This window comes from Lathamus discolor, chromosome 20, assembly GCF_037157495.1.
Source record: "Lathamus discolor isolate bLatDis1 chromosome 20, bLatDis1.hap1, whole genome shotgun sequence".
Taxonomy (NCBI): Eukaryota; Metazoa; Chordata; class Aves; order Psittaciformes; family Psittacidae; genus Lathamus; species Lathamus discolor.
In genome coordinates, this window is record NC_088903.1 from 4,459,069 (window position 1) to 4,485,727 (window position 26,659).

The 26,659-nt window shown below is 58.1% G+C and overlaps 5 protein-coding genes across 5 annotated transcripts; 1 reads left to right on the forward strand and 4 right to left on the reverse strand.

Moving 5' to 3' along the window:
- The first annotated feature begins 535 nt into the window (after positions 1-535).
- VAT1 (vesicle amine transport 1) lies at positions 536-6,009 on the forward strand. Its single transcript, XM_065698929.1, has 6 exons — positions 536-937; positions 2,423-2,630; positions 2,905-3,075; positions 3,161-3,250; positions 4,158-4,399; positions 5,408-6,009. Exons 1-6 carry the CDS (start codon positions 608-610, stop codon positions 5,507-5,509), a joined length of 1,143 nt encoding a protein of 380 aa, XP_065555001.1. The 5' UTR covers positions 536-607; the 3' UTR covers positions 5,510-6,009.
- A 4,224-nt stretch (positions 6,010-10,233) lies between these two features.
- LOC136023892 (uncharacterized) lies at positions 10,234-15,875 on the reverse strand. The gene is made up of 5 exons (XM_065698880.1): positions 15,607-15,875; positions 15,368-15,471; positions 11,749-14,481; positions 11,216-11,424; positions 10,234-10,743 (listed from the first exon to the last, which is right to left on the reverse strand). The coding sequence occupies exons 1-5, from the start codon at positions 15,785-15,787 to the stop codon at positions 10,674-10,676; spliced, it is 3,297 nt and encodes a 1,098-aa protein (XP_065554952.1). The 5' UTR covers positions 15,788-15,875; the 3' UTR covers positions 10,234-10,673.
- Positions 15,876-15,974: 99 nt separating this feature from the next.
- IFI35 (interferon induced protein 35) lies at positions 15,975-19,135 on the reverse strand. Its single transcript, XM_065698914.1, has 9 exons — positions 18,919-19,135; positions 18,741-18,836; positions 18,420-18,578; positions 18,002-18,115; positions 17,336-17,480; positions 16,985-17,118; positions 16,638-16,827; positions 16,300-16,406; positions 15,975-16,195 (listed from the first exon to the last, which is right to left on the reverse strand). Exons 1-9 carry the CDS (start codon positions 19,084-19,086, stop codon positions 16,004-16,006), a joined length of 1,305 nt encoding a protein of 434 aa, XP_065554986.1. The 5' UTR covers positions 19,087-19,135; the 3' UTR covers positions 15,975-16,003.
- A 1,394-nt stretch (positions 19,136-20,529) lies between these two features.
- RPL27 (ribosomal protein L27) lies at positions 20,530-22,370 on the reverse strand. Its single transcript, XM_065698973.1, has 5 exons — positions 22,264-22,370; positions 22,079-22,161; positions 21,811-21,980; positions 21,178-21,288; positions 20,530-20,620 (listed from the first exon to the last, which is right to left on the reverse strand). Exons 2-5 carry the CDS (start codon positions 22,157-22,159, stop codon positions 20,572-20,574), a joined length of 411 nt encoding a protein of 136 aa, XP_065555045.1. The 5' UTR covers positions 22,160-22,161; positions 22,264-22,370; the 3' UTR covers positions 20,530-20,571.
- Positions 22,371-22,551: 181 nt separating this feature from the next.
- Positions 22,552-26,658, reverse strand: RUNDC1 (RUN domain containing 1). The gene is made up of 5 exons (XM_065698892.1): positions 26,261-26,658; positions 25,979-26,137; positions 25,294-25,492; positions 24,924-25,031; positions 22,552-23,953 (listed from the first exon to the last, which is right to left on the reverse strand). Exons 1-5 carry the CDS (start codon positions 26,600-26,602, stop codon positions 23,088-23,090), a joined length of 1,674 nt encoding a protein of 557 aa, XP_065554964.1. The 5' UTR covers positions 26,603-26,658; the 3' UTR covers positions 22,552-23,087.
- Position 26,659: the final 1 nt, after the last annotated feature.

The following is a 26,659-nucleotide window of genomic DNA, read 5'->3' on the forward strand; positions in this document are numbered from 1 at the left end:
ACTGCCAGAGGCTCCCCTGTGTCAGGATAAAGCCATTCCCCTTGGCCTGTCCCTACAGGCCCTTGTCCCAAGCCCCTCTCCAGGTTCCCTGCAGCCCCTTTAGGCACTGGAGCTGCTCTCAGGTCTCCCCTTCAGGAGCCTTCTCTTGTCCAGGCTGCCCCAGCCCAGCTCTCTCAGCCTGGCTCCAGAGCAGAGCAGCCCCAGCCCTCGCAGCAGCTCCGTGGCCCCCTCTGGACTCGCTCCAACAGCTCCACATCCTTTTTATCTGCCTTTAGTTCCTAGAGCTCTGTTTCAAAGCTCTACTCTTGCTCCTGCGGACTGGAGCTCCACTCCTCCCTCTTGTCCGATTCCACTCCCCGCAGCCATTTCAGGGCTACCCGAAGAGATGCTGATGACCCCCCCGCGCCAGTGACAGCAGTTACAGGAACCGCAGCAGCTCGGCCAGACGCCGCTCCAGCTGCACGGCTGTCCCCGAGGAACCCAGCCCTTCGGCGGCTCCACCAGCACAACCGCACGCCCCGCCCCACCCCGCCCTCGGCCGGGCCCCGGCTTTTCGCCGCCCGCCGCCGCCCCGCTCCCGCATCCGCTCCCGCAGCTCCGCTCCGCCATGTCCGCCGAACCGGCCCCGGCCGCCGCCACCGCCCCCGAGCCGGCCCCCGGCCCCGAGCCTCCCGCGGGCGGCGATGAAGCGGCCGAGCACCGGGCGCTGGTGCTGACGGGCTTCGGCGGCTACGAGAAGCTGAAGGTGCAGTCGCGGCGCAGCAGCGGCCCGGGGCCGGGAGAGGTCTCGGTGCGCGTCCACGCCTGCGGCCTCAACTTCGCGGACCTGCTGGCGAGGCAGGGGCTGTACGACCGCCTGCCGCCGCCGCCCGTCTGCCCCGGCATGGAGTGCGCCGGCGTCGTCCGCGCCCTCGGGGACGGCGTCGACGACCGGCAGGTGAGGGCGGGGCGGCTCCGTTGGGCTCGGCTCGGTTCGGTTCGGTTCGGTTCGGATGGGCTCGGCTCTCCCCGCCGCACTGCGTTGGCCCCGCCCCGCCGCCCGGCAGGTGCGGCCCCGGTGGCCCCGCGAGGTCCCGGTCCCGGCCCGACCGGCGGGGGGGGGGGGGGGCGGTTCCCCGCCCGTGCAGCCCCGGCAGCAAACAAAGCCCCGGGACAAAGGGCGGCGGAGCCTGAGGGAGCCTGGAGGGGGGCTTTGGGCAAGGGGCGAGGGCCAGGGCCAGGGGCACGGCTTGAACCTGCCCGAGGGGAGCCTGAGCTGAGCTCTTAGGCAGAAGCTCTTCCCTGTGAGGGTGCTGAGGCGCTGGCACAGGGTGCCCAGAGAAGCTGTGGCTGCCCCATCCCTGGCAGTGCTCAAGGCCAGGTTGGACACAGGGGCTTGGAGCAAGCTGCCCCAGTGGAAGGGGTCCCTGCCCGTGGTTGGAGCTGGATGGGCTTTACGATCCCTTCCTACTCAAACCTTTCCGTGGTTCTCTGTGCAAGCTGTTCTTGGTGGTGGCAAGCCCTGGTAGGATGTTGAGCTAAAGCAGGACTGTGCCGTTCCTGAACACATTTGTGAACATCCTTTTCAACTCCACGAATGTGGAAGGAAACCTCTAGCTGCTGCAGGGCTTTCAGGAGCCGTCTGAGGGTGCTGAGGTGCCGGCAGGAGCAGGTTGGCTGCTCTTGGTGCTGGGTTTGTGGTTTGCGAGGCTCTGGTTGCCTCATTTCCAGCACCTCAGGGGACAGGAGAGTTGGCTCTGCACATCCCAGACCTTCGGGTCTCAGGGCTCCTGCAGTTGTGGTGCTTTAAAACGATTCTGGGGTGAACAGCGAGGGAAACGGAGTGTCTCAAAAACCACAGTGCTCAAAGGTGATTCCTGTTCCTCCAGGAAAACATCTTGGTTGACTGAAGTGGAAATGCCAGACCCACAAGCTGAGGAGCCTTTGTGCTCCCTGCTGTGGCTCTGTCTCTTGTCTGCTTGCTGTGTTTCGCTGTATCTTTCCCATCGCAGAGCGAGCAGATATTTCTTGCCCAGTGGCATTAAGAGCAGATGTTTGGGGGTGCCTCAGACTTCAGGCTTGAGGTTGAGACCTGGGAGGTTTTTCTAAGCTTGGACATGCGTTTTGCAGGGCTCTTCCTGTTAAGCATTGCCCCAAGCCTCCTGCCTGTGAGCAGAACGATCCTTTACAAGGGGCAGCAGCGATGTTTCAGTGCTCAGACTCCTGCTCCCAGGGCAGGACACAGGCCCCATCCCTCTGACCTCCTCGGGGGTCTGTTGGTACATGCGGGTCCATGGCAGGAGGTGCCCTGGTGTTGGTGCTCAGGGAGTGCATCACGGGGTGCTGCAGTGCCCGCAGACACGTGTGTGCCTGGCTCTGCTGTGTGATGACTTCTGCAAACCTGGCCTTGTTTCAGACCGCCTTGTCCTCTGTTTGATTGTAGGTTGGTGATAAGGTGATGGTCCTGGCGAAGTCGGGGCTCTGGCAAGAAGTGGTGAACGTTCCAGCCCGTCAGACTTTCCTGATGCCTGCGGGGATGAGCTTCGAGGAAGCGGCTGCTCTTCCTGTCAACTACATCACTGCCTACATGATCCTGTTCGACTTTGGAAACCTGAGACCAAACCAAAGTGTCCTCATCCACATGGCTGCAGGTAAATAGTCCTTGCCAGCCCATGCTGAGACTCTTGCCTTCAGTGTGCAGCCTCTGAACGGGTACCATGGGGAGGAAGCGATCAGAACAGGTCGGGACTGACCCCATTTCCCAGCAGCTGGGGTCAGTCTCCACCAGTGTGTCACAGGCATCGGGTTGTTCCGTCCCCTCCCGGCGCTGTGCCATCAGTCCAAGCAGGGATAATTTACCTCTCCAGCGGCTTTCCTGCCTGCTGGGGATGTTTGCCTCTAAGCCTTTCTCACTGCTCTTCTCAGGTGGCGTGGGCACTGCTGCCATCCAGCTGTGCAAGACTGTCGAAAACGTCACCATTTTTGGCACAGCGTCTGCCTCCAAGCACGACGCGCTCCGGAGCAGCGGGGTCGCTCACCCCATTGACTACAGAACGATGGATTACGCGGAGGAGGTCCGGAAAATCTCTCCCAAAGGTACTGAGTGCTGGAGGACTCAAACACCCGTCCTGCGTGTGTCTCTGGTGCACAGAAACTCCTGGTTACTCTCGATTCCTTCTAGGTGTCGACATTGTCCTGGACCCCCTGGGAGGATCTGATACGTCCAAAGCGTTTCACCTCTTGAAGCCGATGGGCAAACTCATCACTTACGGTGAGTGTGAGCAGAGTGTGCCCAAAGCCCTGCTCCTGCACCGGGGGGAGCGTGTGATGGCAGCGTGCATGGGGATCTGCATGGGATGCTCCGTGCCTGTTGCTCACTGCTGTGTGTGTGAAGTGCTGCTATTTCACAAAAGGTCTTTAGGACGCTTTGCCTGAGGGGAGTGAGGTTTGTGCTGTGCTTCCAGAGCTTTGCTCACAGGCTCCGAGGCTCTTCGCTCCCATGGTGAGATGTCTCTCCAAGTACGAGCCAGTGCCTGCAGGGGGAAGCTGGAATGTCCTCACGAGGAATGCTGGCACAGCTGCTTTGTCCAGGCTGACTTAATGCACAGCGCTAATAGAGCCTTGCTTTTCTGCCAGAGGATGTGTGGGTGATGAGGTTTGAGGCTACTGAATACTTATCTCTCCATTCCCCAGCCCTGGAACACTGTGATTTTGTCCCCCAGACAAAGCCCTCACACAACCCCCAGTGGGATTCCAGACACACGCACCAGTGTACGGCTTCTGCTGTCCCCGCTGCTGCAGCGTGTGGCTCCCCTGGGGAAGCCTGGCTGTAGAGGGGAGTGCTGCCCTGCCAGCCTGCCTGGATGTGACCTGTAACCCTCTCTTGCCTCTGCCGGTCCAGCTGTGCTGCTGCTGCCCTCCCAAGAGAGGAGTTGTTCTGCATTTTGGTCTTTTATGGGTGCCTATGATCCAAGTTGTGCGTGCCCCAAGGCCGAGGCAGGTTCCTGCTTCCATGGAAGGTCAAATGGGCTGATCCTGATGTGATCCAGTTCTTGCCTCTGTCCTCCATCACTCTGGTTAGCTGTTGCCCTGCATATAGTCTGAGCTGTTCCATGGGGTGCCTGCTGCCTCTTGGGTTGTGGTCATTCCAGCTCATCCGTGGCTTCCTTTCTTTTTAGGGGTAGCAAACCTGCTCACTGGGCAGAAGAAGAGCCTCGTGGCTATGGCTAAAACCTGGTGGAACCAGTTCAGCATCAATGCCTTGCAGCTCCTACATCATAACAAGGCTGTGTGTGGCTATGACCTTGGCTCCATGGACGAAGAATTCGAGCTCATTGGATGTGTTCTGTCCAAGCTGGATAACCTTTACAGTCAAGGCAAAATCAAGCCCAAAATAGACTCTGTATGGCCTTTTGATCAGGTGAGTCTGAGTTAACATACAGGTTGCGGCACCCAGAAATTACTGGGTGAGTGTATTGTGCACAGTGAGCTCTGGTTCAGTGTGAACACCTTGCTCATGGGGGCTGAGCTGTTGCAGATGTTTAATAACCATTTCTCCTCAGGTATTCAGTGCTTTTGTGCTCTTAAGATGTTAGGGGGGAGTAGAGGGGCTGGGCTCTTTGCTCCAGTACACAGAGTTGGGCAGCACCAGACAGCATCCCTATGGAATAGGGCAGGTGCTCAGCTGTGCTCCATGCACAGCAGCAGCCCATAGAGGGTCTGGGTTATGCATCAGACTGGAAACTGCCCTGAGTTTGCAGCCTGTAATGGAGCAGACAGCTGGGAATGCTGCTACTGCCCTTCCACCAGGGAGACAGAGCCCGGCAGTGAAGCAGAATGAGGATGTTGGGAGTGGCAGTGTTCAGCAGCTCTGCTCTGTGCTGTTGCATCCATGTGCCCAGGCACATTCTCCCCTTGGGAATCCTTTGCTGGGGTAGGGCTTAGTGACAGTCAATGTTCATACCCATAGTCTGGTGCAAGTGCTTAAGGAAAACTGATGAATCCAGGCCTGGCCCAGGTGCTGTTCTGCTTTATAACAATAGACCCCTGTGCATGCTTGTTCTGTGTGGGGGGGTGATGGTAGAAGCGCTGTCCTGGCCGTTGCCTGGGTTTCTGCGGTGCTCCCCTGTGGCGAGGAAGCTGTGGAGACGTGCGCTTCTCTCCATGGTTTGCAGAGCATCCTTCGTCCTGTTGGAGCTGGTCTGTGTGAATCCATGAGGCCAGTTTCTCACATGGGGATCACATGGGGATACCTCATGTCCCTAGACTGGGGGAGCTGCCCAGCTCTGTCCAAAATGCTTCTGTGCAGAGGCACCCTGCCAGGAAAGCTGCCCCTGGATGGGCCCTGGGCTAGTCGGGGTGGACCAGGCACCCAGGAAGGGCCAGTGCATGGTGGGTGTGGGTCTCACAGGGTTCCTGTCGCTTCCAGGTGGCAGATGCCATGAGGCAGATGCAAGAGAAGAAGAATGTTGGAAAGGTCATCCTGGTTCCTGAAGCACCCAAGGAAGAGTCCAAAAAAGAAGAGAACTAAGAAGAGATGGGTGCAGATTGTGAATTCGTGGGTTAACTCCTTGATCTCTTTGGGACCTGGAAATGGACAGATCAGTAGCTTCCATCTTCACCAGAACACCGTGGTTAACGTTCAGCTGAGGTTTGCATGCTTTCATTGTAACCGACCCCTTGCCCTCGCTGTCTGGTTTGAAGCCTGCTCATTTCATACACTTTCCTCATCACTTGTTTCCCTACTGAGTTTCCAAACTCCCCTCCTTTTCCCCTGGCAGTGCAGCTGCAGCTTCCAGCAGTTGGTGGTTAACAACTGCCCAGCCCATCCCTGTAGAGACAAGGTGTTAAATGCTGTAGGAACTGCCAAGGGGTCTCCACTGAACCTGGCCCTGCTGAAGCACTGCTCTGTCAGGAGATGGGGCCAGACTTGGGAAGTTTGCTCCACAGCCAGAGCAAAAGCAGAGCTGGCCCAGTTTCATTCTAGCACTGGCTACTCTTCTCTTTACACTAACCACCCTCTTCCCTCTGCCTTCGTAGGCCTCTAACACCAGTCAGTTCGTAACAGGCTGCGTTGTCTTTGCCTTCTAAATGACCATCCTGGAGTCTAGGGCATCTTGCACTTCATTTGCAGTCACTTCTCTGCGCAGTCAGCAGATAACCTGACAGGCTGGTCTGTGAATACAGAAGAAAAGGTCCAATTGGGTAACTTGATCTTGTCCATTTTCTGCTTCCAAACTGCATAGGGAGATCTAAATTGTGTCTGATTTTTAGAGACCATAAGGACTCAACTGTGTCTCAAATGACTGGAACAATTGATGTTGGCTCTGTGCTTTATTAATGTTGGGCTCCAAGCTGGTATTGTTAAGGCTAAAGTTCACCCTCGTGTTTGTGTTTCCAAGGGCTGCAGTGTTGAACCAGACTTTAGCAGGATGGGAACAAACCAAGCCCGTTAATGCTTGCTTTTCGGTGTGCGCTGGGAAGGGGCTGCAGCGGGGGGAGTAACTTGCAAGAACCAGGCCTGTAAGCACTTCCCAGGAGCCTGGGCTGGCTCCTCTCTGGCTCAGTGGAGCTATTGCCAGGTTATTGCTGTAGATGGTAAACAGCCCAGCTCTGCCAAGCCTCTTGGCCTGGGCATCTTGAGCAGTTGAAATAGTGCTTTCCATCCTCTTCTTGCTAGCTCGATAGGTATCCACTTGAACCAGCTCTGAGCTCGTGATTCAGTGCTGCTGCAGGGCTTGCCTCTTCTTCCTCTGAAACTGCAAGTCATGGGACTCTTGGGCTCTCTTCCAACCCTGAGGGCTCAGGAGCTGCCTGGGATGCTCCTCCCAGGCCAGAACTCCAGTTTCTCCTTACTTTCTTCTGTACATTTGGAAATGGAGCTGTGCAGAGCCCTGAGCCCAGTGCTGTGAGCACTCATCCAGGGTGGTGCTTCCTCTTCCTGCTGGACCCTTTTCAGCCCGGAGCAGTCTGAGATGCAGTTTGTGCCTGCCTCGAGGCTGTGCCATGGACTGGGGCTGCTGGAGGCTTTTAGGCTTCATTTTGGATTTGAAAAGGTAAACCTGAGGGCACCACGAAGAGCTGCCTATTGTGACAAACCCCAAGGAGGGGGTGAAGGACCCCATATGCTAAAGAGCAGCACTGTGCAGGGCTGGGGTTCCTGTGCAGGTGAGGAGGGTCCAGCTCTATGCTCCTCTCAGTGTTGTATTGCAGGTGCTTAGACCCTAGTTCTTTAGCAGAGCACAGGCACAGCCCCTGGGGGCCTTGCCCTGGCTCTACTGCTGCTGAGCCAATACTTTGAGACCAAATGAAAGCTGCTGTTCAGTTAAAGCTCCATCGCCTGCAGATTTGGGTGTCACATGGATTTGTCACTACGCTTCTGACCCGAGAATTCATTCTTAAGGTTATGGCCGGTGCTCCAAACTGTGCAGTCACTCACCTAACAAAGGGAGGGCTTTGACCTTGAGGAGCTTCCTTGGATGCATCCTGACCCTAGGGGAGAGTCCTTGGCTGCGGGCTTGGTGCTCCGAGCAGGACCAGCTCACAATGCTGCTCTGGCAGGGCTCTATTTGTACCCCAGTCAAATCTGATCTGTGGTATCCCCCCTTGCCTGAGGACCCCAGCTTCCCCACTTTGTACCTGCTGCCCCCCATTGTGGGGGCATGACAGGAGCTGTGGTGGGAAGGCTTCATGGGATTTGTTTGGCCTCTGCCGTGGCACATGAAGCGTTAAACCAACCCCATTCCCTTGGAGCTCAGAGGAGGCTGGAGCCTGTCACACATCCTTGTCAGTGCATCTCCTGCGCTCCATACGGGAGCTTCACAAACATGGTCTTAACGCAACTCACAAGCACAACTTTGAGCCTTTCTGAATCCAAAATCCTGCTGCTTCTCCTTTCAGCCTGCCCTCTCGTGCCAATTCAGGTTCAGTCCGACAGAGTCTAATGCTGCTTTACCGGGTCTGACAACAGGAGCGCTGTCTAAATCGCTAGAATGGGAAGTCTGGACCTCTGAGGAACCGAACTTCCCCTTGGTGAGGGAGCGGTGTGCTCACACGCAGCACAGCCCTGCACACCTTCAGGTTCTGCACACTTGGAAAGGGGAACACTCTCCCACTGTCTGTCCCAGTAACATCCTCTCCTTGCTTTACTCTCGGCCAAGCGTGTGCTCAGTGCCTTACTTGGATGCTCGTTAGACAACAGGCAGCATAGAAAGGCTCTCGCAGGCTGTCCCTCCCGATGCAGCTCCCCATAGGACACCTCTGCCGTGCTGCCTTGGGCTCCTCCTCAGAAAACAGTATCTCGGTGCCTTCTTCGACATGCCCGTAAGGACTAGGAGGTCACTGGAGCCTTTTCCATTCTGGCCTTTCAAAGTATTGCCAAAAACCTGTTGTGACTTTTGCTAGCTCTGTTTCGTCAACACTAGTGATGTAGTCTGACTTGCCATGGATGAGGCGCTCCCTTTTCATGTGTTACAGCCCTCCCAGGCTGGGGTTCTGTGTTCCCCAGTCCAGAAGAGCTCCATCGAGCCCTTGTCTCCCCGAGGGCAGCTGCTTGGCTGTAGGCAGTCCTTGAGCAAGGCTTTATCTGCTGCCTTGGAATCAATTCCAGCTCCAGACTCCCTTCCTGTAGCTGCTCATGTGTTCTCCCTCCACATTCCTGAAGCCCTTATCAGGGCCCAAGTGCTGAGCAGTTACTATTGGTTTGTGTTTAGCACTGTCTGTTTTATGTCCCTTGGTAGCAACAGCGTTTTCTACAGAAAGCCAGGATGAAGTGTAACCTTGCTCTCCACTGCCTCACTCACGCTGCTCCCCTCTATGGGTTGGGGTTGGTTCTTCTTAGGTTGGGTTTGTTTGGGGATTTTTTTTTTTACCTTTTTCTAATGGACATTTTATGGGCTAAGTATAGAACTGATGTACAACAACTCCAAGTGTCTTAACTCCATGTTAACCAGCAGGTTTGTGTACTAAGGACCAAAGCAAAAACCAAACGAAACCCCAGGATCAGATTCATTCCACTCCCTGTTAACTGCTTAGGGCAGAGTGAGGAGACAGGAGCTTCCTGTGCTCGATGGCAGGGTGCCATTCCAGCTCCAGCAAGTGCCATTTAGCGTTTCTGTTGCTGATTGCCTGATCCAAAGGTGGTGGAAGTGAGCAGCTCACGGCAGGAGCAGCGTGCCCGGCCCTGTCCACTGTGGCTGCTCAGTGCAGAGGTGCCTGTGCAGGGCCATTCACTGCAGGCGCCTTCCCAGACTGGTCTGGGACAAAATGCAACCCCTTTGCTATCACCAGGCTGCTTCTGTCACGTTTTTGACTCTGGATTCTCTCGAGCTCACCTGCATTGCAGCTTCTGTTTGCATAGAGGAGCATGACCCCTGCCAGATACTTTTGAGCTGGAGGAAGGAGTTCAGCTGTACCGTTTTGGACAATGGGATTGAACTAGAATCGGTTGACCAGGGAGAAGTAAGCAGCACTGTGGGCCTCAGGCGTTAACTGGTGCAGGATGCTGGCCCCCTTACAGCTGCTGTGAGAGGTGTGAAGCCACACTGTTGTCTAATGAAGGCTCTAGTGTGCCAAGCCCTGGTGATGGCAAAGTGGACCGGTGAGTATTACACGAGCGTGATGTGAAATACATTAGACTGAGCCTCTCACACCATCCAGTCTGGTCTGTGCTGTCCGAGTTGTGTTGGTTTGGAGTGTGACACGAGTGAAACTCATCCTACAGCCACATGGCAGATCTTTGTATTCCGCTTTGTGCGTGTAACCAAGTTGGACAGAAAGCAAGTGTGCCAATGCTGTTTACATGACTATGCTGTGTAATGCTCTTCTGTCTGATGTTACCATATGCCTTATGTGTTTCAGATGTTAATTAAAAGCATAACAACCCACCCTGCCCATGGTCTGCTGCTCAATCTGCTGTTGGAGCGAACCCTCTGCCCCAGCTCTGCCTCTTCCTTCCCCAGGCAGGCAGCGGGTGGACACAGTCAGTTTACTTCCCAAGGGAGAGAACGCATCTCTCCTCTCAAGGAGGGCTGCTCACTGCCTACTCCATTGTTGCAGTGATGCTCTAACGCCCTGGTCCAGAGGGCACCTATTTGTGTGTAGCAAGCCATTAGCTGCTCTCTGCCCTTTACTCTGTGTCTGGGTGTCTCTGTAGCCAGTTGAGATTGAAGCAGGTGCCTGGGGTGATAACGGGGTGACCAACCACTAAACATGTGGGGATAAACGTTTATTGTGTTCCTGCAGGGACAGGCAGGGACAGGCTCTATGGTCCCACGGAGGCAGCTCTCACCTGTGCTGTCGGTGCTCCCCCAGCAGAGCAGCAGGGTTCCTGCTGGCCCCAGAGCAGGGCTGGAGCTGGGTGCAGGCAGCTTTAGGACTGCACCATCTGCCCGAGCTGAGGCAGGCTCCTGCCCCGGCTTGGGTCGTGCTGCTGAAATCCACGTCAGGGCTCAGCCTGACACAAGCTGCATCACCGGCTGCTGAGGATGCGCATCCCGGCCTTGCAGGGGAGCTCTGGTCCATGCTGAGGCTGGGGACGGAGGTGCTGCTGTCACTAACCTGACTCCTGGCTGCCTCTGGGGCCACAGGAGGACAAACATCAGCTCTCTCTTGAGCTGCCTGTGTTAAGCTGCTCTTGTTTCAGCTGGAGAGGAAGGTGAAGCGAGGCGGGAGCTGTGGCTGCTGCGCAGGGAGGCTCATGCAATGTCCAGTTTCTTCAGTACAGTGCAAACCTCCCGGAGATACAGGGCATCCGGATAACCATTCCTGTGGGGCGGAGAGGGAAGTGGTGTGAATCCTGCTGATGGTGCTAAAACCACCTTCCGGAACCTTCCTGTTCCTTCCAGTACAGGAAGAGGGGAGCGCAGCCTATTTTTGCCCCATGCATTCAGCGGGGCTGGGAGTGGAAGTCACAGCTTGGACCCAGGGCTGGGCTGCAGAGACACGGGGAAAGGCAGGGGAACTGTGAGTGAACGGGGCCCGGAATTCCCATCCATAGGGAATTCCCATCCATAGGGAACTTAAAGGTGTGGGATGGGCAAGGGCTTAGCTCCAGCTGGGGGGGGCCAGAGCTGGTCTGCCAGACCCTGCGAGCTGAAGCAGAGTCCCCAGCTGCTGCTGGGAGAGCCTGGAAGAGCCACTCACAGCAGGATGGGGTGAGCTGGAGCCCATGGTTCTCCCCCTTCAATTGCTACTAGAAAACCCCACACCTGGAAACTTGGGATGAGCTGGGTCATACCTGGCTTTGCCTCCGTCCCAGGAGGTTTTGTGTGGGATAAGGCCCCATGTCACTCTTTCCTCGCCATTGCAGGACTTGATGTGAAACGTCAGCCCGCAATCAAATGCCTTCTTCAGAAGCACTGCTGTCTTCTGCCCTTCCCTGTTGTCCGGCAGGAAGGCACAGAAATGCCCCCCTTTGTAAGGCTGTCCTGGGTGGGGGTCACCAACCTTGGAACAGGAAGAAAACGTTTTAAACAACCCCCTGAGTGCTGTGCCTTGGGGCTGGCGTCTGACATCTCGCCAGCTTGTGGCCCCATGGCCTGCTAGTGACTTGGAACTAAAGCAGAGCTTGCAGCAAGCTGCTCCCGAACCTGGAGCAGAGCCACGCTTCAACCCCTCCGCTGCTTTGCACGTGGGGCATGGAGCCGGGGCTGCCCTCCTCCTCCTGCCACACAGCCCCCCCCTCCCACCCCAGCCACACTGCACGTCCTGCATGCAGAACCCATCGCATGTCCTGCAGCGGGCTGGGGAAGCCCCAGCGCTGGTACCTACCCCTTGCACACCGTCAGGGATGATGTAGACAACCTGGAGCGTTGGGTCTCGGTAGTAGCCCGGCAGACTCTGAGACAAGGAGGAGATCTGGAACTTCCCTGGGATCCTGCAGCCCGGGGTAAGCGTGGAGAGGCTGCAGCAGGGCAGCTGCGGGCTGTCCCCTGCGAAGCACGTCCTGCACAGCGAGTGACCGCAGCGCGCCGGGCAGGTCACGGCTGAGCCATGGCAGGCATCGCACCGGCCCGGAGCGGTCCTGCTGCTTTCCTGCCCAGGGCTGGGGCCTCTTGTCTGCCCCTCCTGCGCACTGCTCCTGCCTGCGGGGAGCAGAGCCCTGGCCGGGGCCATGGGGCTGCACAGCCGGGCGGGCAGAGAGTGAGCATCCCCATCCGCTGCAGGCACGGGGGAGCGCAGCCGGCCCATCGCCTCGCCATTGCCTCCTCTGCTCTTGTCTCTTGCAAACTGGAACCTGCCCGGCAAAACCTGCCTCAGCCGTGCCGCGTCCGGCTCCCCCACAGGCAGTTGGGTCTTCAGCTGCTCCTGGGACTCCCTCAGACCGGTGGGGCTTGAGTGATCCACCACAGCGGGGCTCAGAAGGTCGCCTCCCCCTTGCTCAGCCCCCGAATCAACGCAGCCATTGGCATCCTCCTGCCCCAGTGTGTGCTGGAGCCCCCAAAGGCTTGGGGACCTCTTAGCCCGGATCCCATCTGCGAGCTCTGCTTTATCGCTAATGGTCAGGTCCTGCAGGTCCATCTGTAGGGACTCGAGGCTGCCAGAAAGGGCTGCACCCAGCACCGTGTCCTGGCTCCTGCTTGGCTGGACAGCACTAGGGCACCCTGTACTCTCAGGTCCTGGAGACTTCAGGGCAGGGAGCCTACTGGAAGAAAACACTTGGAAAGCCTCAGTCACTCCTGGCAGCATCTCCTTGGGGCAGGCAAGGTACAGGTTGTACCTGTCTTTGCTGAAGCCAACCTGGAAGGAGTTTCCTCGCAAGAGGCTGCATAGTTCACTCAGGGCACTGTCGTCTGGACCGTCTACAGCAAGCTCGGAATAGCTCATGCTCTGACACACAAGGTCAGGACACTTCTGCACGAGAGCTTCCACTTTCCATTTCGCCTGGAAAAGCTTCTCCCTACCCTCCGCCTGTAGCGTCAGCACGGTGCAGTCCCCAGCGCGGTGCTCCGAGAGCTGCACCCCCCCGTCGCTGCACAGCTCAGCGACAGCGGCGCGGTGAACGTCCTTCAGGTAAGACCACTGCAGAGAGTCCAGGCTCATCTCTTCACTCACCCTTCCACCGCCCCTGCCTGCCCCCGCCGTGCCCTGCGGCTTCTCGCTTTCCTTTGCTCTTGGCAGGGAGAAGCTGTTGGAACGCTGCAGAAGGGGCTTGGGTTCGGAGGGTTTAGAGGTCCTTGTTGTGTCAAAGGCACTGGATGTGCTAGCGAGTGAGTGATGCTTGATGGGACCTGAGCCTTTAGAGTCTCTGTTGTCTTTGCCCCCAAAGGCAGACAGAGCCTTGTGTCTTGTGAGCCTGGCACCTCCTTTCATCTGCTCCCATTCTTTGGGGTCCTTCTGCTGAGACTCTGCTGACCCCAAATCCACACCTGCTGTAGAGACACGAGGCTGGTACCGCTGGGTCAGTGCCGTCGGGTGACTTGGAATTAGAGCATCTCTTTGCAATGGGTGTTTTCCGGAGGGCCCCACCGGTGGGGGGTCCTGAGACCTCTCAGCTTTCAGGGTGCTGAAGCTGGCAGGGGGTTTGAGCTCACCTCTCAGCTTTGGCCTGCCTGGGCTGAGCCTTGAGGCTGAGGTGCCTGCAGGCTCCCTGGGCCTGTGCAGTGTGTTCTCTGTGGTGTGGGAGGTTGTTGGCTGCGAGGGCAGGGAGCTGCTGACTGTGGCCTGTGTGGTGCCTCTTCTGGCACTGAAATCCTGAAGGTACTGCTTGGCCTCGGACACATCAATGAGGTTTCCAATAAGATAAAGCTGCTTCACGTCCTCATGGCAGAGCAACTGGGGATACAGCTCCTGCAGCTCGTGTGTCAGCGCCCTGAGAGCCTGGCTGTCCATACCCAGTCCTCCCTTGGTGATCTTCTCCTTGCGCAAGCTCACCTCCAGCTGCTGGTAAAGCTTCTGCAGGGCCAAGCGGGCCTCTCGCAGGGCATCCATGTCCCCGGCCGTCCCTGCAGCGGGTTGGGGTTGGAAGTACAGCATGGTGATGCCATCGCTGCTGACATCCACCACATCCACACGATGCTGCTGTAGCACGCCCTGGTACTTGGCAGCACAGAACCTCTGCATGTACAAGTAAATGTCTGAGTCCATCACTAGGGAAAAGTCCTCCAGGTGCTCCACAGCTTTCTCATCCACGGGGCCCCAGGGCGATGGAGCTGTACCCGCCTCTTCACATGCCTGGTCCCAGTTCAGGAGCTTTGCTGTGTCTTGTGCTGACTCAGCAGAGTCAGGCTCTTGCTGGGGATCAGGCACTCTGGTCTCTTTGGCCACATGGCTGGAATCTGGCAGGAGGATCTCCCCAGCAGCTCGGCTCTGGAGGTTCAGGCTGCCCAGCAGCTCTCTGCTGAAGGCCTGCAGCTCAGTGAACGGCCCCTTGACTATGCAGTGGGCATTCCTGGCGTCAAAGTTGAGCTGCACATTGCTGTAGCCTTTATACAAGTTCCTCAGGAGGGCTTTGCCAGTAGGAAGCTTGCCATAGTCAACTATCACGGAAGCATATAAGAAGATCTGCAAGTAGATAGCAAAGGAGTGAGAGAAGGATGAAAAATACCCCTCTCCAAGGCAAGGGGGAGGCAGATGCACCCAGCGCTTGCCACAGCCCCTGTGATACTATGGCAGAAAGACGACATGACCCAAACACCTCTCAGCATCCTGCTTTCACCGGAGATGGGAGCCAATACAGGCAGGAGCCCAAGCAGCTCTTGGACCTTGTACACACGGTCAAAAGCTTTCTGCAAGCAAGGAACGCGAGGGGCAAATAGCAGAGAGCTGCAGCTCCAGAGAGCTCTGCACACAGCTCACGCCCAAGAAAGCCATTGTCCCTCCTGCGTCTGGAATGCAGTTGCTCTCCTGCTCTCCCAGAGCTTCCGCTGCAGACTTTCAAGCACCACGGGCTTGCAGAAGGGTTTGCAGTGCCAGGCTGACTCCCATGCCCTTGGCAGGGCGCAGACACGGAGACACAAGATGTGGCTACTGCCGTACCCTGCTGAAACTGCACAAAGAGGAAAAAGCTCCCCAGCGCCTCCTACCACCAGCGCGTCTCCAGAGCTGTGCTGCGCAGGACTCAGGAGCAATACACTGTGCGTGTCCAGCTGATGACACACAAGGGCATTAACAGGATCCCCCACTTGTCACCAGATGGGCTAGGGAGAAGCGCCCCTTCCCTCCAGTCTGACTGCTCTTCCTCACTTTGACAGGCACAGACACCAAGGAGCGTGTGCCCGGCCTGTCCCACTCTCCCTGTGGCCCCAGCATGGAAAAGATTCCTCCTTTGACTAGGAATAAAAGGGGATTTGCCTTAAGTCTAAGGTTAAAGGAGAGCGCGAGGTCTCCCTCGCCCAAGCACAGGCCCAGCGGCAGCGGGGATGCCACGGCCACGTCTGCTCCGCGCTACCTCGTCGGGGCTCAGCTCTGCGGGGTGCGCCGTCACCTCCAGCGGGTATTTCTCCCCTCCGACGGACAAGACGTGATTCTTTACCTTCAGGATCCTCTGGGCCACTGGGTGGGAAAAGCACCGGCATCAGCCCAGCCCCGCACCGAGGGGCAGCAGCACCGCCCCTGCCCGGACCACACGGGGCAGGGGGGTCCGGGAGCGGGCAGAGCCCACGGGCCGGTCCCTCGAGGGGCCGTTACCTTCCGGCGTCTCGAAGGTGACGAGGGCGCAAGCCTGGCGCCCGCCCCGCAGCACCCGCACGTCGGCGATCTCGCCGCCGCCGTTGAGGGAGCGCAGGAAGTGGATGGTCAGCTTGTCGGCCACCCTGTCGGGGGGCAGCTCCGGGGGCAGGCCCCCGACCCGCACCGTGCGGCCCGCCATGCCTGCGCCGAGCGCCCGCCCCGGCCCGCAGCTCCCCCCGCACCTCGGCGCTTGACCCCGGCCCCGCTCCGGCTCCGGCCCCGCCGCTGTCGGGAAACGAAAGCGAAACCTGCCCCGGCCCCGCCCCGGAGCGCCACCGCCCCGACCCCGCACCTCCCGCCCGGCCCCAGCACCACGGACACGCCGCTGCCGTCGCACGCTTTAATTGCCGGGACGCTACTCCGCGTCCTCCGTGAACACGGCCACGCCGTGGCGGCCCGCCGGGACGTAACCGACGGCGTCCACCTCCCCCCCGCCGCGGCTGGGCTTCTGGAAGTGGATCTCCAGCACGTCCCTCATGGGCTCCTCGTTCAGCACGTCCGGGATCCCCGAGAGCAGGACGGTCCGGGGACAGCGGCAGGGCCGGAGCTGGGCGGAGCGGGGTGAAGAGCGGGGCTTCAGGAGCACCCCCGCTCTGCCTGGCCTTGGGCTGGCACCACGGTGCTGCCTGGCACCAGGGTGCGGGCTCTTACCTGCAGGTTAGAGACCTCTCCATTCATGCACGGGGATATTTTGAGCTCGTATGTTTGCTTCCCCAAGGGCACCTGGATGCTTCCTCTCTTAATCAGCAGCTCTGCCACTGCGGGGCGGGGAGGAAAGCCCTGGATCACCCAAAGCCCCGCTGGGCTCCTGGGGAGGTGACAGCCCTGGCACAGACCCTGAGGCTGGCACTGCCCAGCCTCAGCTCACCTGCACCAGCAGCCTCAGGAGGGACAGGAGAGCCAGAGCTCGCTTTGCCCTCCCCGCTCTGCACAGACACAGCTCCGTCTGCTCCCAGGACATGACCTGTGCTCAGCCCTTGCCCACGCACCTCTTTCCTCTGCAAAGGTCAGCACCACCTGGCCAGAGTTGTCCAGGAGCTCCGTGCTCTCCACCTCACCACCCCCATTCTTTGACTTGCTGAAGAAGACCTCCAACTTGTCCAGCAGTGTCTCGTCAGGGATGTCCAGGCTGGACAGGTCAGAGAGGATGATGCTCCTGCTGTTCTGAGTGAGCCTGATCTGCGGGTAGCCCATACTGGTCAGTGCCAGTGTCAGAGCTGCAACACTGACACGCTGGGCTGCTACTGGGGACCCAGCAGAGGCATGGTGGTGACAGGGCAGAGCTGGTTCATGCCCTGGGCAGCTCAACGGGGAGCTGCAGGCCCTTGGGACCTACCTCCAGGGCAGAGGGCAGCAGTACATCCACCGGCGCTGCCTGCACCCGCACTCTGCACTGGCCGAGCTCCTCCAGCTCCTCCCCACAGCTCAGATCCACTGTGTGTTCCTTTGCCTCTATGATCCTCTGGGCCACTGCAAGCAGGGAGAGCCCCCAGCACAGGGGATTGATGCCTGCCACGAGCACGCTGTAGGCTGGGATATGGGGCAGCACTGTGGGGAGGGGGCAAAACCCCCACAATGCTGGCAGAGGAGACAGAGCACCAAAGCCTGGCCCAGGGAAGGGAAGCAAGGCAGGCTCCAAAGTCAGGTAACCACAACTCAGCTGTGGTGGGGCTCTTCTCACTCTTACCCTCTGCCTTCTCAAAGGTAATGAGAGCTGAGCCCCCCTGCAAAGGGTAGTGGACCAGTGGGGTAAGCATCAGCTTGTTCTCGTCCTTGTTTGTCACAAGTCCCTTAAATGCCATCTTCTTCTCTGGCAAGGTAGGCAGCAGCATCTAGGTTTGATATACAGACAGCACCTGGAGAAGACTGGACTCTGCACAGGGCCTGTCCCTGCCAATCCAGACTTAGAGACAAGCTCATGGCTCAGAATCACGGAATGGTTTGGACTGGAAGGGACCTGAAAGCTCCTCCAGCTCCAACCCCTGCCCCGGGCAGGGACCCCTTCCACTGGAGCAGCTTGCTCCAAGCCCCTGTGTCCAACCTGGCCTTGAGCACTGCCAGGGATGGGGCAGCCACAGCTCCTCTGGGCACCCTGTTCTAATCTGAACTTGCCTTGTTTAGGTTTAAACCCATCACCCCTTGTCCTATAAACAGCTAAAACAGCTTCTGCAGAGTCTCTCCCAGGGTATGGCTGTGCCTGAAGTCCCAAAGCCATGAGTGGAGCTTCTGGTCCTGTCACGGGAGCCACCCGCCGGCAGGAGCCGTGCCTGTCCTCATACAGTGCCCAGCGTCATTCGCCTGCAGCCTCTCCAGCCCTGTGCCGGCAGAGGCGGGTGCCCACACACACAGTTACCATCTCTGGATCCTTCCAGAAGACCTTCTTCCTTTTGTCTTCCAGTGTCTTGTTCAGCATCTGATGCTTCTGCATCAGTGTGCTCTTCATCTCCCTTGCTAGCAAAACGCTGTCCTGCAAGGAAGGAAAGAGGAGGCAGCAAGGGAACCACTCAGACACGCATGCTGCCCTTAAGCACAGCCCTGCGCTTGGACACAGCTCCACTTGCACTGATTTTCTGCTCTTGACTGCCTGCAGCCCTACTCTGGCTCCTCACATTCGGTCACAGCCCTGCACTGCGTGGCACAGGCCTGATGTGGCGCCCTGTGAAACCTCCACCGGGTCCAGAGCAAAGCGACCTCAGAGCAGTGTGCCCAGCGACACGTCCCCTCCACCCAACGGCCACCTCCCCAAGCCCGAGCGGGGTCTGGTCACCAACCTGGAGGCAGATCTCTTCTTCTCTGTTTAAATACTTCTGCTGCTTCAAGTTTTCATAAAGGCGTTCTCTCTCTTTCCTCAGCTCTCGTGTCCTTTGCTCCAGAGCTCCCGTGGCCGTTTGTACCTTCACATGGTCTTGCTCCAGAGCGCTGCAAAGCTCCTGCGAGAGGTTCCATCAGTGAGACCCCGCAGAACCCCCCGGCTGCCCGGCCCCAGCGCACGCTGCTTCTGCTCCCTTAAGCCCCCTGAGCTCCCGACTCGCAGCCCGGGGGAAGCGAGGGAACGGAAGCTCCCAGCCCGAGCCGGCGGCAGTGGGACGCACCTTACAGCGCTCTATCTGCTGCCGGACGCGCTCGGGGGTGAGGGCCAAGGAGCCGGTGCCCGGGCCCGAGGGGCAAGGCAGCTGCACGAAGGAGTCCTAAAGGCAAGAGAGGTCTCAGGGGAGGGGGCCTGGGGCCCTGCTCCCAGCTCCGCGCCGAGCCCCGCGGCTCAGCCCGCACCTCCTCCGGTTCCATCGCCGGGAGCAGGGTCCCTTCACTTTCGCTTTCGCACCCGGCCCCTCCTTTCCTCTCCTTTCCGCTTCCCGCAGCAGCCCCGCGGGCTGCCTTCCCCCTCCCGCTGCGGCAAACGGCGCCCACGGAGCCAGCCCTGGGTGCCCGCTGGCGCATCACTGCATGGCACCGCCGGGACAGACACCGGGAACCGCCTGGCCTGCACCCGCATCCGGCTTCACACCGTTCCGGGCACTGGGGATTCCCAGCAGGGGCAGAGGAGGAGGGGAAAGCGGAGCTGCTCCAGGGGAGTCCCACACCCTAAAGGCTCCAAAGCTCTCCCCAGTCCCAGAGCAGGAGGATCTTCTATGATGGGGCTATGGAACTGATGGACAGGGGTAGAGCAGTTGATGTCATCTACCTGGACTTGTGCAAAGCTTTCAACGCTGTCCCACGCAACATCCTTGTCTCTAAATTGGAGAGACATCAATTTGATAGGTGGAGCACTCAGTGGATAAAGAACTGGCTGGACGGCCACACACAAAGAGTTGTGGTCAATGGCTCAGTGTCCGGCTGGAGACCAGTAACGAGTGGTGTCCCTCAGGGATCGGTGCTGGGACCGGTCTTGTTCAACATCTTTGTCAGTGACATGGACAGTGGGATTGAGTGCGCCCTCAGCAAGTTTGCCGATGGCACCAAGCTGTGTGGTCCGGTTGATACGCTGGAGGGAAGGGATGCCATCCAGAGGGACCTCGACACGCTTGTGAGGTGGGCTGATGGCAACCTTATGAAGTTCAACCATGACAAGTGCAAGGTCCTACACCTGGGTCAGAGCAATCCCAGGCACAGATACAGACTGGGCAGAGAAGAGATTCAGAGCAGCCCTGCAGAGAAGGACTTGGTGGTGCTGGTCAATGAGAAAATGAACATGAGCTGGCTGCAGTGTGTGCTCACAGCCCAGAAAGCAACCGTATCCTGGGCTGCATCAAAAGGAGCGTGACCAGCAGGTCAAAAGAGGTGATCCTGCCCCTCTACTCTGCTCTTGTGAGACCTCACCTGGAGCATTGTGTGCAGTTCTGGTGTCCTCAACATAAAAAGGACATGGAACTGCTGGAACAAGACCAGAGGCCATGAGGATGATCAGGGGACTGGAGCACCTCCCGTATGAAGACAGGCCGAGGAAGTTGGGGCTGTTCAGCCTGGAGAAGAGAAGGCTGCGTGGAGACCTCAGAGCAGCCTTCCAGTATCTGAAGGGGGGCTATAGGGATGCTGGGGAGGGACTCTTCATCAGGGACTGTAGTGACAGGACAAGGGGTAACGGGTTAAAACTGAAACAGGGGAAGTTTAGATTGGATATAAGGAAGAAGTTCTTTACTGTGAGGGTGCTGAAGCACTGGAATGGGTTGCCCAGGTAAGTTGTGAATGCTCCATCCCTGGCAGTGTTCAAGGCCAGGCTGGACAGAGCCTTGGGTGGGATGGTTTAGTGTGAGGTGTCCCTGCCCATGGCAGGGGGTTGGAACTGCATGATCCTTTCCAACCCTAACTCTTCTATGATTCTATGACTGGCACCGCAGAGGAAAAGGCCCAACACTGCCACTTCTTTTATGCAACAGAACAAAATGGGTTTTAATAAACATTTATTGATGCAACCTGGTTACACCTTTAGAATCGCAGCTTCTGGAAGAACCACTTGTTCTTGCCTGTCTTATACCTGAAACAGGAAGACACAGAGGTCAGAAAATGCTCCCATAGTCACACCCGAGCGGTCCCCAGGCCCCAGGGCTACCCCAGGGGCAATGCAGCCCATGTCCTCCACCCAGGCTGCAGCCAGAGCTGCTGTGCACATCCCAGCTCCCAAGGGAAGAGGTCAGCTCCCAGCTTTGTTCTCATCCTCATGAAGGATGCCCATGCTCTGGCAGGTCCCCCCTAAAAGATAAGAGCGGCCGTGCTGCTCCTGCTGCTGAAGGAGCCTCTGAACAGAAACTGAGGAGAAGCAGCATCAACCCAAACGCCCCTGGGCCACCAGCACCTGAAGGCCCTGCTGGTGCTGGCACAAGGCTGCAGCACTGCCCCGAACACCAGCGACGTGTTCCCTGCCCCAACACAGCAGCAACCAGGCAGACACCCCACAAGCTCATGGAGGACACCCTCAACCCAAAATACATCCAAGGAAGCTGGGGCAGAAGTGTTCAGCCTGGGACTGGCCACGCTGAGCCCTCACCCTGGGGCTGGGAGGTGACACCATGAAGAGATGAACTTCCAACTCACCTTTCCTCAAACTTCACCTTGGCTTCACGTCTTGCTTTGCGCTTTAGAGCAGGGTCCCTGAACACATCCTTGTTGACCACTGTTTTGTCCAGTGGAATATCGACGGAATACCTGGATGAGAGAGCAGCAATGCTGGAAAAAGCCATGGCACTGGGCACAGAGGTGAACACGGCCGAACCGGGCAGCGCCGGGACAAGAGCTGGGATGAGCAACCACAGCTCCTAAAGCCCCTCAGGTCAGGGAATCACCACACAACCCGAGCACCCAGTAGCGGTGGAATTCAGGCTGGAACGCAGCGCTGCGTGCAGGGCAGGCGGCTTCAGCTGAGCTCAGAGGGGATGGGAAGAAACGCGTCCAGGCCATGACAGCTCTGCCAGCAGCCCGGACCCCCACGGCTGCCTCAAAGGCACATCCACCAACACCCGTAACCAAGAGGAAAGTGAGTGCGGCTGAGGGAGGAACCGGCTGCTTTATTTTGGATGATCACTAACACTTCCCCTCAGCATCACACCCCCAGACCCTGTTCTGCATCCCGCTTTTCTCCAGTCACCTCATGAAAAGCCTCAACAGCTCCAGCGTTCACTGCGGGGGGAGAGCAGGAGAACAGCGACTGCTGGCAGCGGCCGCACTCACCGGGTGGGCATCAGGTGGTTGTAGTTGTAAACCTTCACGAAGGACTTGATCTTGGACCTCTTGGCGATCTTCTTCTTGCCCATGGCGGCTGTCACCTTACGCGGGTAGCGGTCGATGCCCGCCACCAACGCGTGGCTGTAGGGCCGGTCCGAGGTGCCATCGTCGATGTTCTGCAACACACCGGGAGCAGCCGGCGATGGCACCGCGGAGCTCCGGCTGCGGGGACGCCTCCCGGGCCCTGCCCGCCCCAGGCCAGCCCCGCGCTCACCTTCACGATAACAGCCTTGCGGCCCGAGTAGCGGCCGGCCAGCACCAGCACCACCTTCCCCGGCTTCATGAACTTGCCCATCTCTGCGGAGACACCGTGCGGGAGTCACGGCCGGGCCCCGCGCCGCCCCCGGCCCGCCCGCTGCCGCGGATGGCGGCGGATGCCGCCCCCGGGCCCCGACTTACCGAAGGTTCCACAGCGATGGCGCCCAGACCGGAAGAGACAGCCGCAGCCGCACCGCCCACCTTTCACCGTGCGTCACTTCCGCTTCCTTTAGGAACCGGCCCTGCTACCGACGCCGCCGTTGCCGGGCAACAGGCGGAGGCACCGGTCCCCGCGGTAACGGCGGAGCGGGGCATCACCGGTAACCACGCCAGCACCGAGTCCCCGCTCCCGCTATTAACAGCGCAGAGCCGGTGAGCCAGCACCCACCGCGCAACGGCTGGTGACGGACACACAACACGGGCACCGGGTTGTCGCACACGGACGCTTGCTAAAGCGGTTTAATGCACCCCTAGGAAACAGCGGGCAGCCGGTGTGTGCGCTAAAGCTTGGGTAAAGGGGCTCGGGGATTGCTGGGCAGAGAAACCGGAGGAGCCACAGGGTCCCCCGGCAGCTCTGCCCCGGTTTCCTCCCATGTTCGCAGCAGGGAGGGCAAGTCACTGCCTCGGTCTGCAGGACAGGAGACTTGTAGGGCAGCATCTACAGCAGAGGCAGCACAGGGGCCAAGCTGCAGCTCCACAGGGCTCTGTGGCCACCGGCAGCCCCACACACCAAACACACACCAGCAAAGCGGTTTTGCTCTTCAGGGCTGCATAAAAGGGGCAGGGTGAGGTGCTGTACAGCAGCAGCCTTGTAAACAGGCAGATTTCCAGCATCAAGACACCATGAGATTTCCCTAAAAGCAAGTATCAATTTCAAAGAGCCAAACTCGGTCTTAAAAAAGCCAGGCTTTGAGCCCGGCAGCTGCCCTGCTTGTGGAAAAGGGATGATGTACAATAAAAATACATCAAAAAGCGTCTTTGATGTTTTTCAGCTGCCGGACAGCCAGGTCGACTGGGAGGTTGAATTTCAAGTTGCTTAGGCGACTGAGAACGTTGAGCGCGCTCTCAAAGCCTGTGTTTGCCATGTAGCTCCATGGCTGGTAGTGGGCCTGTACCAGAGCTCCAGATTTGCAGATGAGATTGACCCAGGAGACGAGGCGCTGCTCGTTCAGTGCCATACACACGAGTGCCTTCAGCTCCGAGTCCGCGCTGCGCTTGAAGGGGTCATGCTCCGTGAGGACAGTGTGAATCGCTGTCAGCAGGCTCTGTTTGGGTGTCACGGCCATGCCTCCTGTCACAGGCAAGGCAAAGGACTGGGAGAGTTTGCGAGCCGGGGATTCCACAAAGGCTTGTCCGTTCTTAGCGTTGTAATACTTCACAAAGAGCTCCCAGGGGTGCATGGTCTGCGGCGAGGAGGTGAACGCAGGAATCAAGCACGCGATGGGTGCCAATACCAGGCTCATTCCTTGGGAAGAGGCGTAGAGCCCATGAGCCATCAGGTCACGTAAAGCAATGGTCAACTCCTTCCGCACAGCCAGAGTCAGCTCATCCCTACCTCCTAAGGGAATGTCCTGCAGGTCGGAGGAACTGATAACGTGGTCCTCCTGCTGGTACTTCATAGCCAGCTGCCTCACCCGCTCTACCGACAGCTCCAGTTTCTTGATTAAGGGGGAATAGTCCTTGTTGTCTTGGTCCTTCTGCCAGAGGGTGCGAGGAATCTGACCCGTAGCACAACCAAACTGACTGACAGCAAATATCTGCAGCACAGCAAGCATGCGACGCATGAGGTGCAGGCCTGTTTCTCTCATCTTTCTGGCATCTTCTGGGTTCACTGATCAGGTTAGACAAGAGAAAAATTAACTTTATCATCAAGGAAACAACAGCTCTGCTCTTTCAGACACACAAAGGCAGTACAAATGTCTGCTCCTCCTCCATCACAAGTTCTCCTCCTCGAGGGCTTTTGGCACTAGGACTGATGCTACTCTTTCTAGTTTCAAAGCACTGAAACCCACCAGAAAAGCAAACACTGGCATGGCCTGTTCTCAACAATGAGGTCATCTTACAGAGAGGAAATCCTACAACAGGCTTCCCAGTGAGCATGCACACAGTGAGGAAAGACCATTCTATAGACATTACCATACCACATGGATAATTAGGAGATATCAAAACCTTTGCTGATAGAGATCACTATTTTCAAGCAGTGCCTTGCTTCAGCAGGCTAAGATGCAGTGCTTACTCCTGATGCCATCATTAAATTCAATGCGTAGGAGTAGCCACACTGGGTAAGACCCAAATTCCACCTGGGCCAGTCTTACACCTCTGACAGATTACTGAAGGCAAAGGTATTGCAGGATTTCTCTAGTACACTATTCTAGCCCCAGTAAATTCATGTCTAAGTAGCCAAGTCTCAAATTATCTAAAGAGCTCTGGATCTATCCAGCTCAGTGTATCCGCTCACAGAGCTAAGAGCTCAAAGAGCATTAATTACAGTGCTGCCCAATGGTGTGTACATGACAACAGCTCTGTCTGCTTCAGAAGCCCCTTTACTTCCTGATCTCCACAGAGGACCAATCCCACCCTCAGTGCCACATGTTCCGGTTCTCTGACGGTTCCAGGGAGCCCATGGAGGAAGGGAATAGAACTGGAACACAGGCTGTCAGTGGGAGCAGAAAAGCATGGATGCCAACTGCCAGGAAAACAGCAGAGCAGCCTGGCATGACTGGCTGCTGGTTCCTGCTCGTGAACCTCATGTGAGTGCTGGCAAGAGCCGTGCCGGGAGCTCCAGGCCACACAGTGCCCACCTCTATTTCCAGGAGGACGTGTATTTGGTTTGTGGGAGCCACCACCATCTTTTTTGCCTGCACATTCACAGTGTCCATCTTCCGCCTTACCAGAGCTCCCAACTTCATCTAGAATGAGAATTTCACACTATTAGCTCACACTCATAAATTTAAGCTGCAGATCCCAAATATTAAGGACAATATTCCTTCTACCTCTCTGCACCTTCTTGGTCAGTCTCCTTCTTCCTACCATCAGTTCAGAGACTTGTACTTCCCTGTGACCCAAAACCTCCTTCTGCACCCTCTGACATCAGTGACCTCCCCCCCTCATGGCTTTCTCAGGGAATCAGAAGCAATTCAGTGTCTGCTCATCTAAAAACTCAGCACTGACCCTGAATGAAGTTGATGAACATTTCAAGGTCCCTTATCTGTGTCTTCAGCTGCTCCACCAGCTGCTCCTTCACCCTGGCTGGGTTAACAATCTGTGCTATGGCAGCATCCACACGCTGTCGCAATTCCTCTGGAGAGAGCGTTGCAAAATCTTCACTCAAGTCCATGTCCAGCTTCTTTATCAACTCATTGATAATCATCTGCAAAATACGTTAGCAGCACAGTCTGTGTGGCACCGCCACCCATGAGCTCCACATCCCTCCCTGACATATTCGTTGCCTTGATGGAGAGGGACTTTGGACAAGGGCCTGTACGGACAGCACCAGAGGGAATGGCTTTAACCCGCCAGAGGGGAGACTGAGCTGAGCTCTTAGGCAGAAGCTCTTCCCTGTGAGGGTGCTGAGGCGCTGGCACAGGGTGCCCAGAGAAGCTGTGGCTGCTCCATCCCTGGCAGTGCTCAAGGCCAGGTTGGACACAGGGGCTTGGAGCAAGCTGCTCTATGGAAGGGGTCCCTGCCCGTGGCAGGGGTTGGAGCTGGAGGAGCTTTGAGCTCCCTTTCAACCCCAAATCAGTCTGGGATTCTATGATACTGATACTTTACTACAGCTGCTGGTGAGAAACAAGCACTCACCAGCTCCTACAGTCCGTACAAGGCTCCCAAGTGCTTGGGAGTCCACAGGCCTTACCCGTTGTCTTTCCATAACCACAGACTGTGGCAGCGAATCATAGCTGCCCTCTTGGTAAGCAAACGTCTCCAGGTCATCCAGCTGTGTCTTGAGCTGCAGTATCAGCTCCCTCTGCTTCTCCTTCTGCACCTCCGTCTGCTCCTGCTTCTCCCGCTCACCCTGAGGAACAGGGACCCGTGAACAGAACCGCAGCTGCGCTGGCACGCCAAGCCCCGGGGAACAGGCCCGCGGTGCGGTTCCGCCCACCGCGGCCCCCGCCCCCGGCACCGGGGCCGCACTCACCGGGGCTCCGCCGAGGCCGAGGCCGAGCGGCGCGGGGCAGCCGCGGAAGGCGAAGTCCTCCAGGTCGCGGAGCAGGCGGCGCTGCTCGCCCGGCCCGGCCCGCGCCACCTGCCGCAGCCGGAACTGCACCTGCGCGAAGTGCGAGGCGAGCGCCAGCAGCGCCCCGTGCAGCCGCCGCCGCTCCGCCCGCAGCCGCGGCACCGACTGCGGCGACCCGCCCGCCGCTTCCTCCTCCTCCTCGTCTTCCTCCTCCTCCTCCTCTTCCTCCGCCGCCGCAGCCGACACGGCGCCCACCGGCACCCAGCGCTCCCCCGGGCCCAGCGGGCCGCCCTCCGCCTCCATGGCTGGCGCTACCGGCGCCGCCGCTCCGCCGCCATCTTGCCGCCCCGCCCCGCCCGG

What these genes read in the sequence shown, in the direction of transcription:
- VAT1 (XM_065698929.1), top strand. Translation starts at nt 608, where the DNA reads ATGTCCGCCGAACCGGCCCCGGCCGCCGCCACCGCCCCCGAGCCGGCC. An exon ending in CCTCATCCACATGGCTGCAG is followed by an intron (nt 2,631 to 2,904) that starts GTAAATAGTCCT and finishes TGCTCTTCTCAG; the next exon opens with GTGGCGTGGGCACTGCTGCC. An exon ending in GGGCAAACTCATCACTTACG is followed by an intron (nt 3,251 to 4,157) that starts GTGAGTGTGAGC and finishes CTTTCTTTTTAG; the next exon opens with GGGTAGCAAACCTGCTCACT.
- LOC136023892 (XM_065698880.1), bottom strand. Translation starts at nt 15,787, where the DNA reads ATGGCGGGCCGCACGGTGCGGGTCGGGGGCCTGCCCCCGGAGCTGCCC. An exon ending in CAGAGCTGAGCCCCGACGAG is followed by an intron (nt 14,482 to 15,367) that starts GTAGCGCGGAGC and finishes ATCTACTTGCAG; the next exon opens with ATCTTCTTATATGCTTCCGT. An exon ending in TGGGACGGAGGCAAAGCCAG is followed by an intron (nt 10,744 to 11,215) that starts GTATGACCCAGC and finishes TCCGCCCCACAG; the next exon opens with GAATGGTTATCCGGATGCCC.
- IFI35 (XM_065698914.1), bottom strand. Translation starts at nt 19,086, where the DNA reads ATGCGCCAGCGGGCACCCAGGGCTGGCTCCGTGGGCGCCGTTTGCCGC. An exon ending in AAGAAGAGATCTGCCTCCAG is followed by an intron (nt 18,116 to 18,419) that starts GTTGGTGACCAG and finishes CCTTCCTTGCAG; the next exon opens with GACAGCGTTTTGCTAGCAAG. An exon ending in GAGAGGTCTCTAACCTGCAG is followed by an intron (nt 16,196 to 16,299) that starts GTAAGAGCCCGC and finishes CGCTCCGCCCAG; the next exon opens with CTCCGGCCCTGCCGCTGTCC.
- RPL27 (XM_065698973.1), bottom strand. Translation starts at nt 22,159, where the DNA reads ATGGGCAAGTTCATGAAGCCGGGGAAGGTGGTGCTGGTGCTGGCCGGC. An exon ending in AACCACCTGATGCCCACCCG is followed by an intron (nt 21,289 to 21,810) that starts GTGAGTGCGGCC and finishes TCTCTCATCCAG; the next exon opens with GTATTCCGTCGATATTCCAC. An exon ending in AAGGTGAAGTTTGAGGAAAG is followed by an intron (nt 20,621 to 21,177) that starts GTGAGTTGGAAG and finishes TTCCTGTTTCAG; the next exon opens with GTATAAGACAGGCAAGAACA.
- RUNDC1 (XM_065698892.1), bottom strand. Translation starts at nt 26,602, where the DNA reads ATGGAGGCGGAGGGCGGCCCGCTGGGCCCGGGGGAGCGCTGGGTGCCG. An exon ending in TCGGCCTCGGCGGAGCCCCG is followed by an intron (nt 26,138 to 26,260) that starts GTGAGTGCGGCC and finishes CCTGTTCCTCAG; the next exon opens with GGTGAGCGGGAGAAGCAGGA. An exon ending in TGGTTATGGAAAGACAACGG is followed by an intron (nt 25,493 to 25,978) that starts GTAAGGCCTGTG and finishes CGTATTTTGCAG; the next exon opens with ATGATTATCAATGAGTTGAT.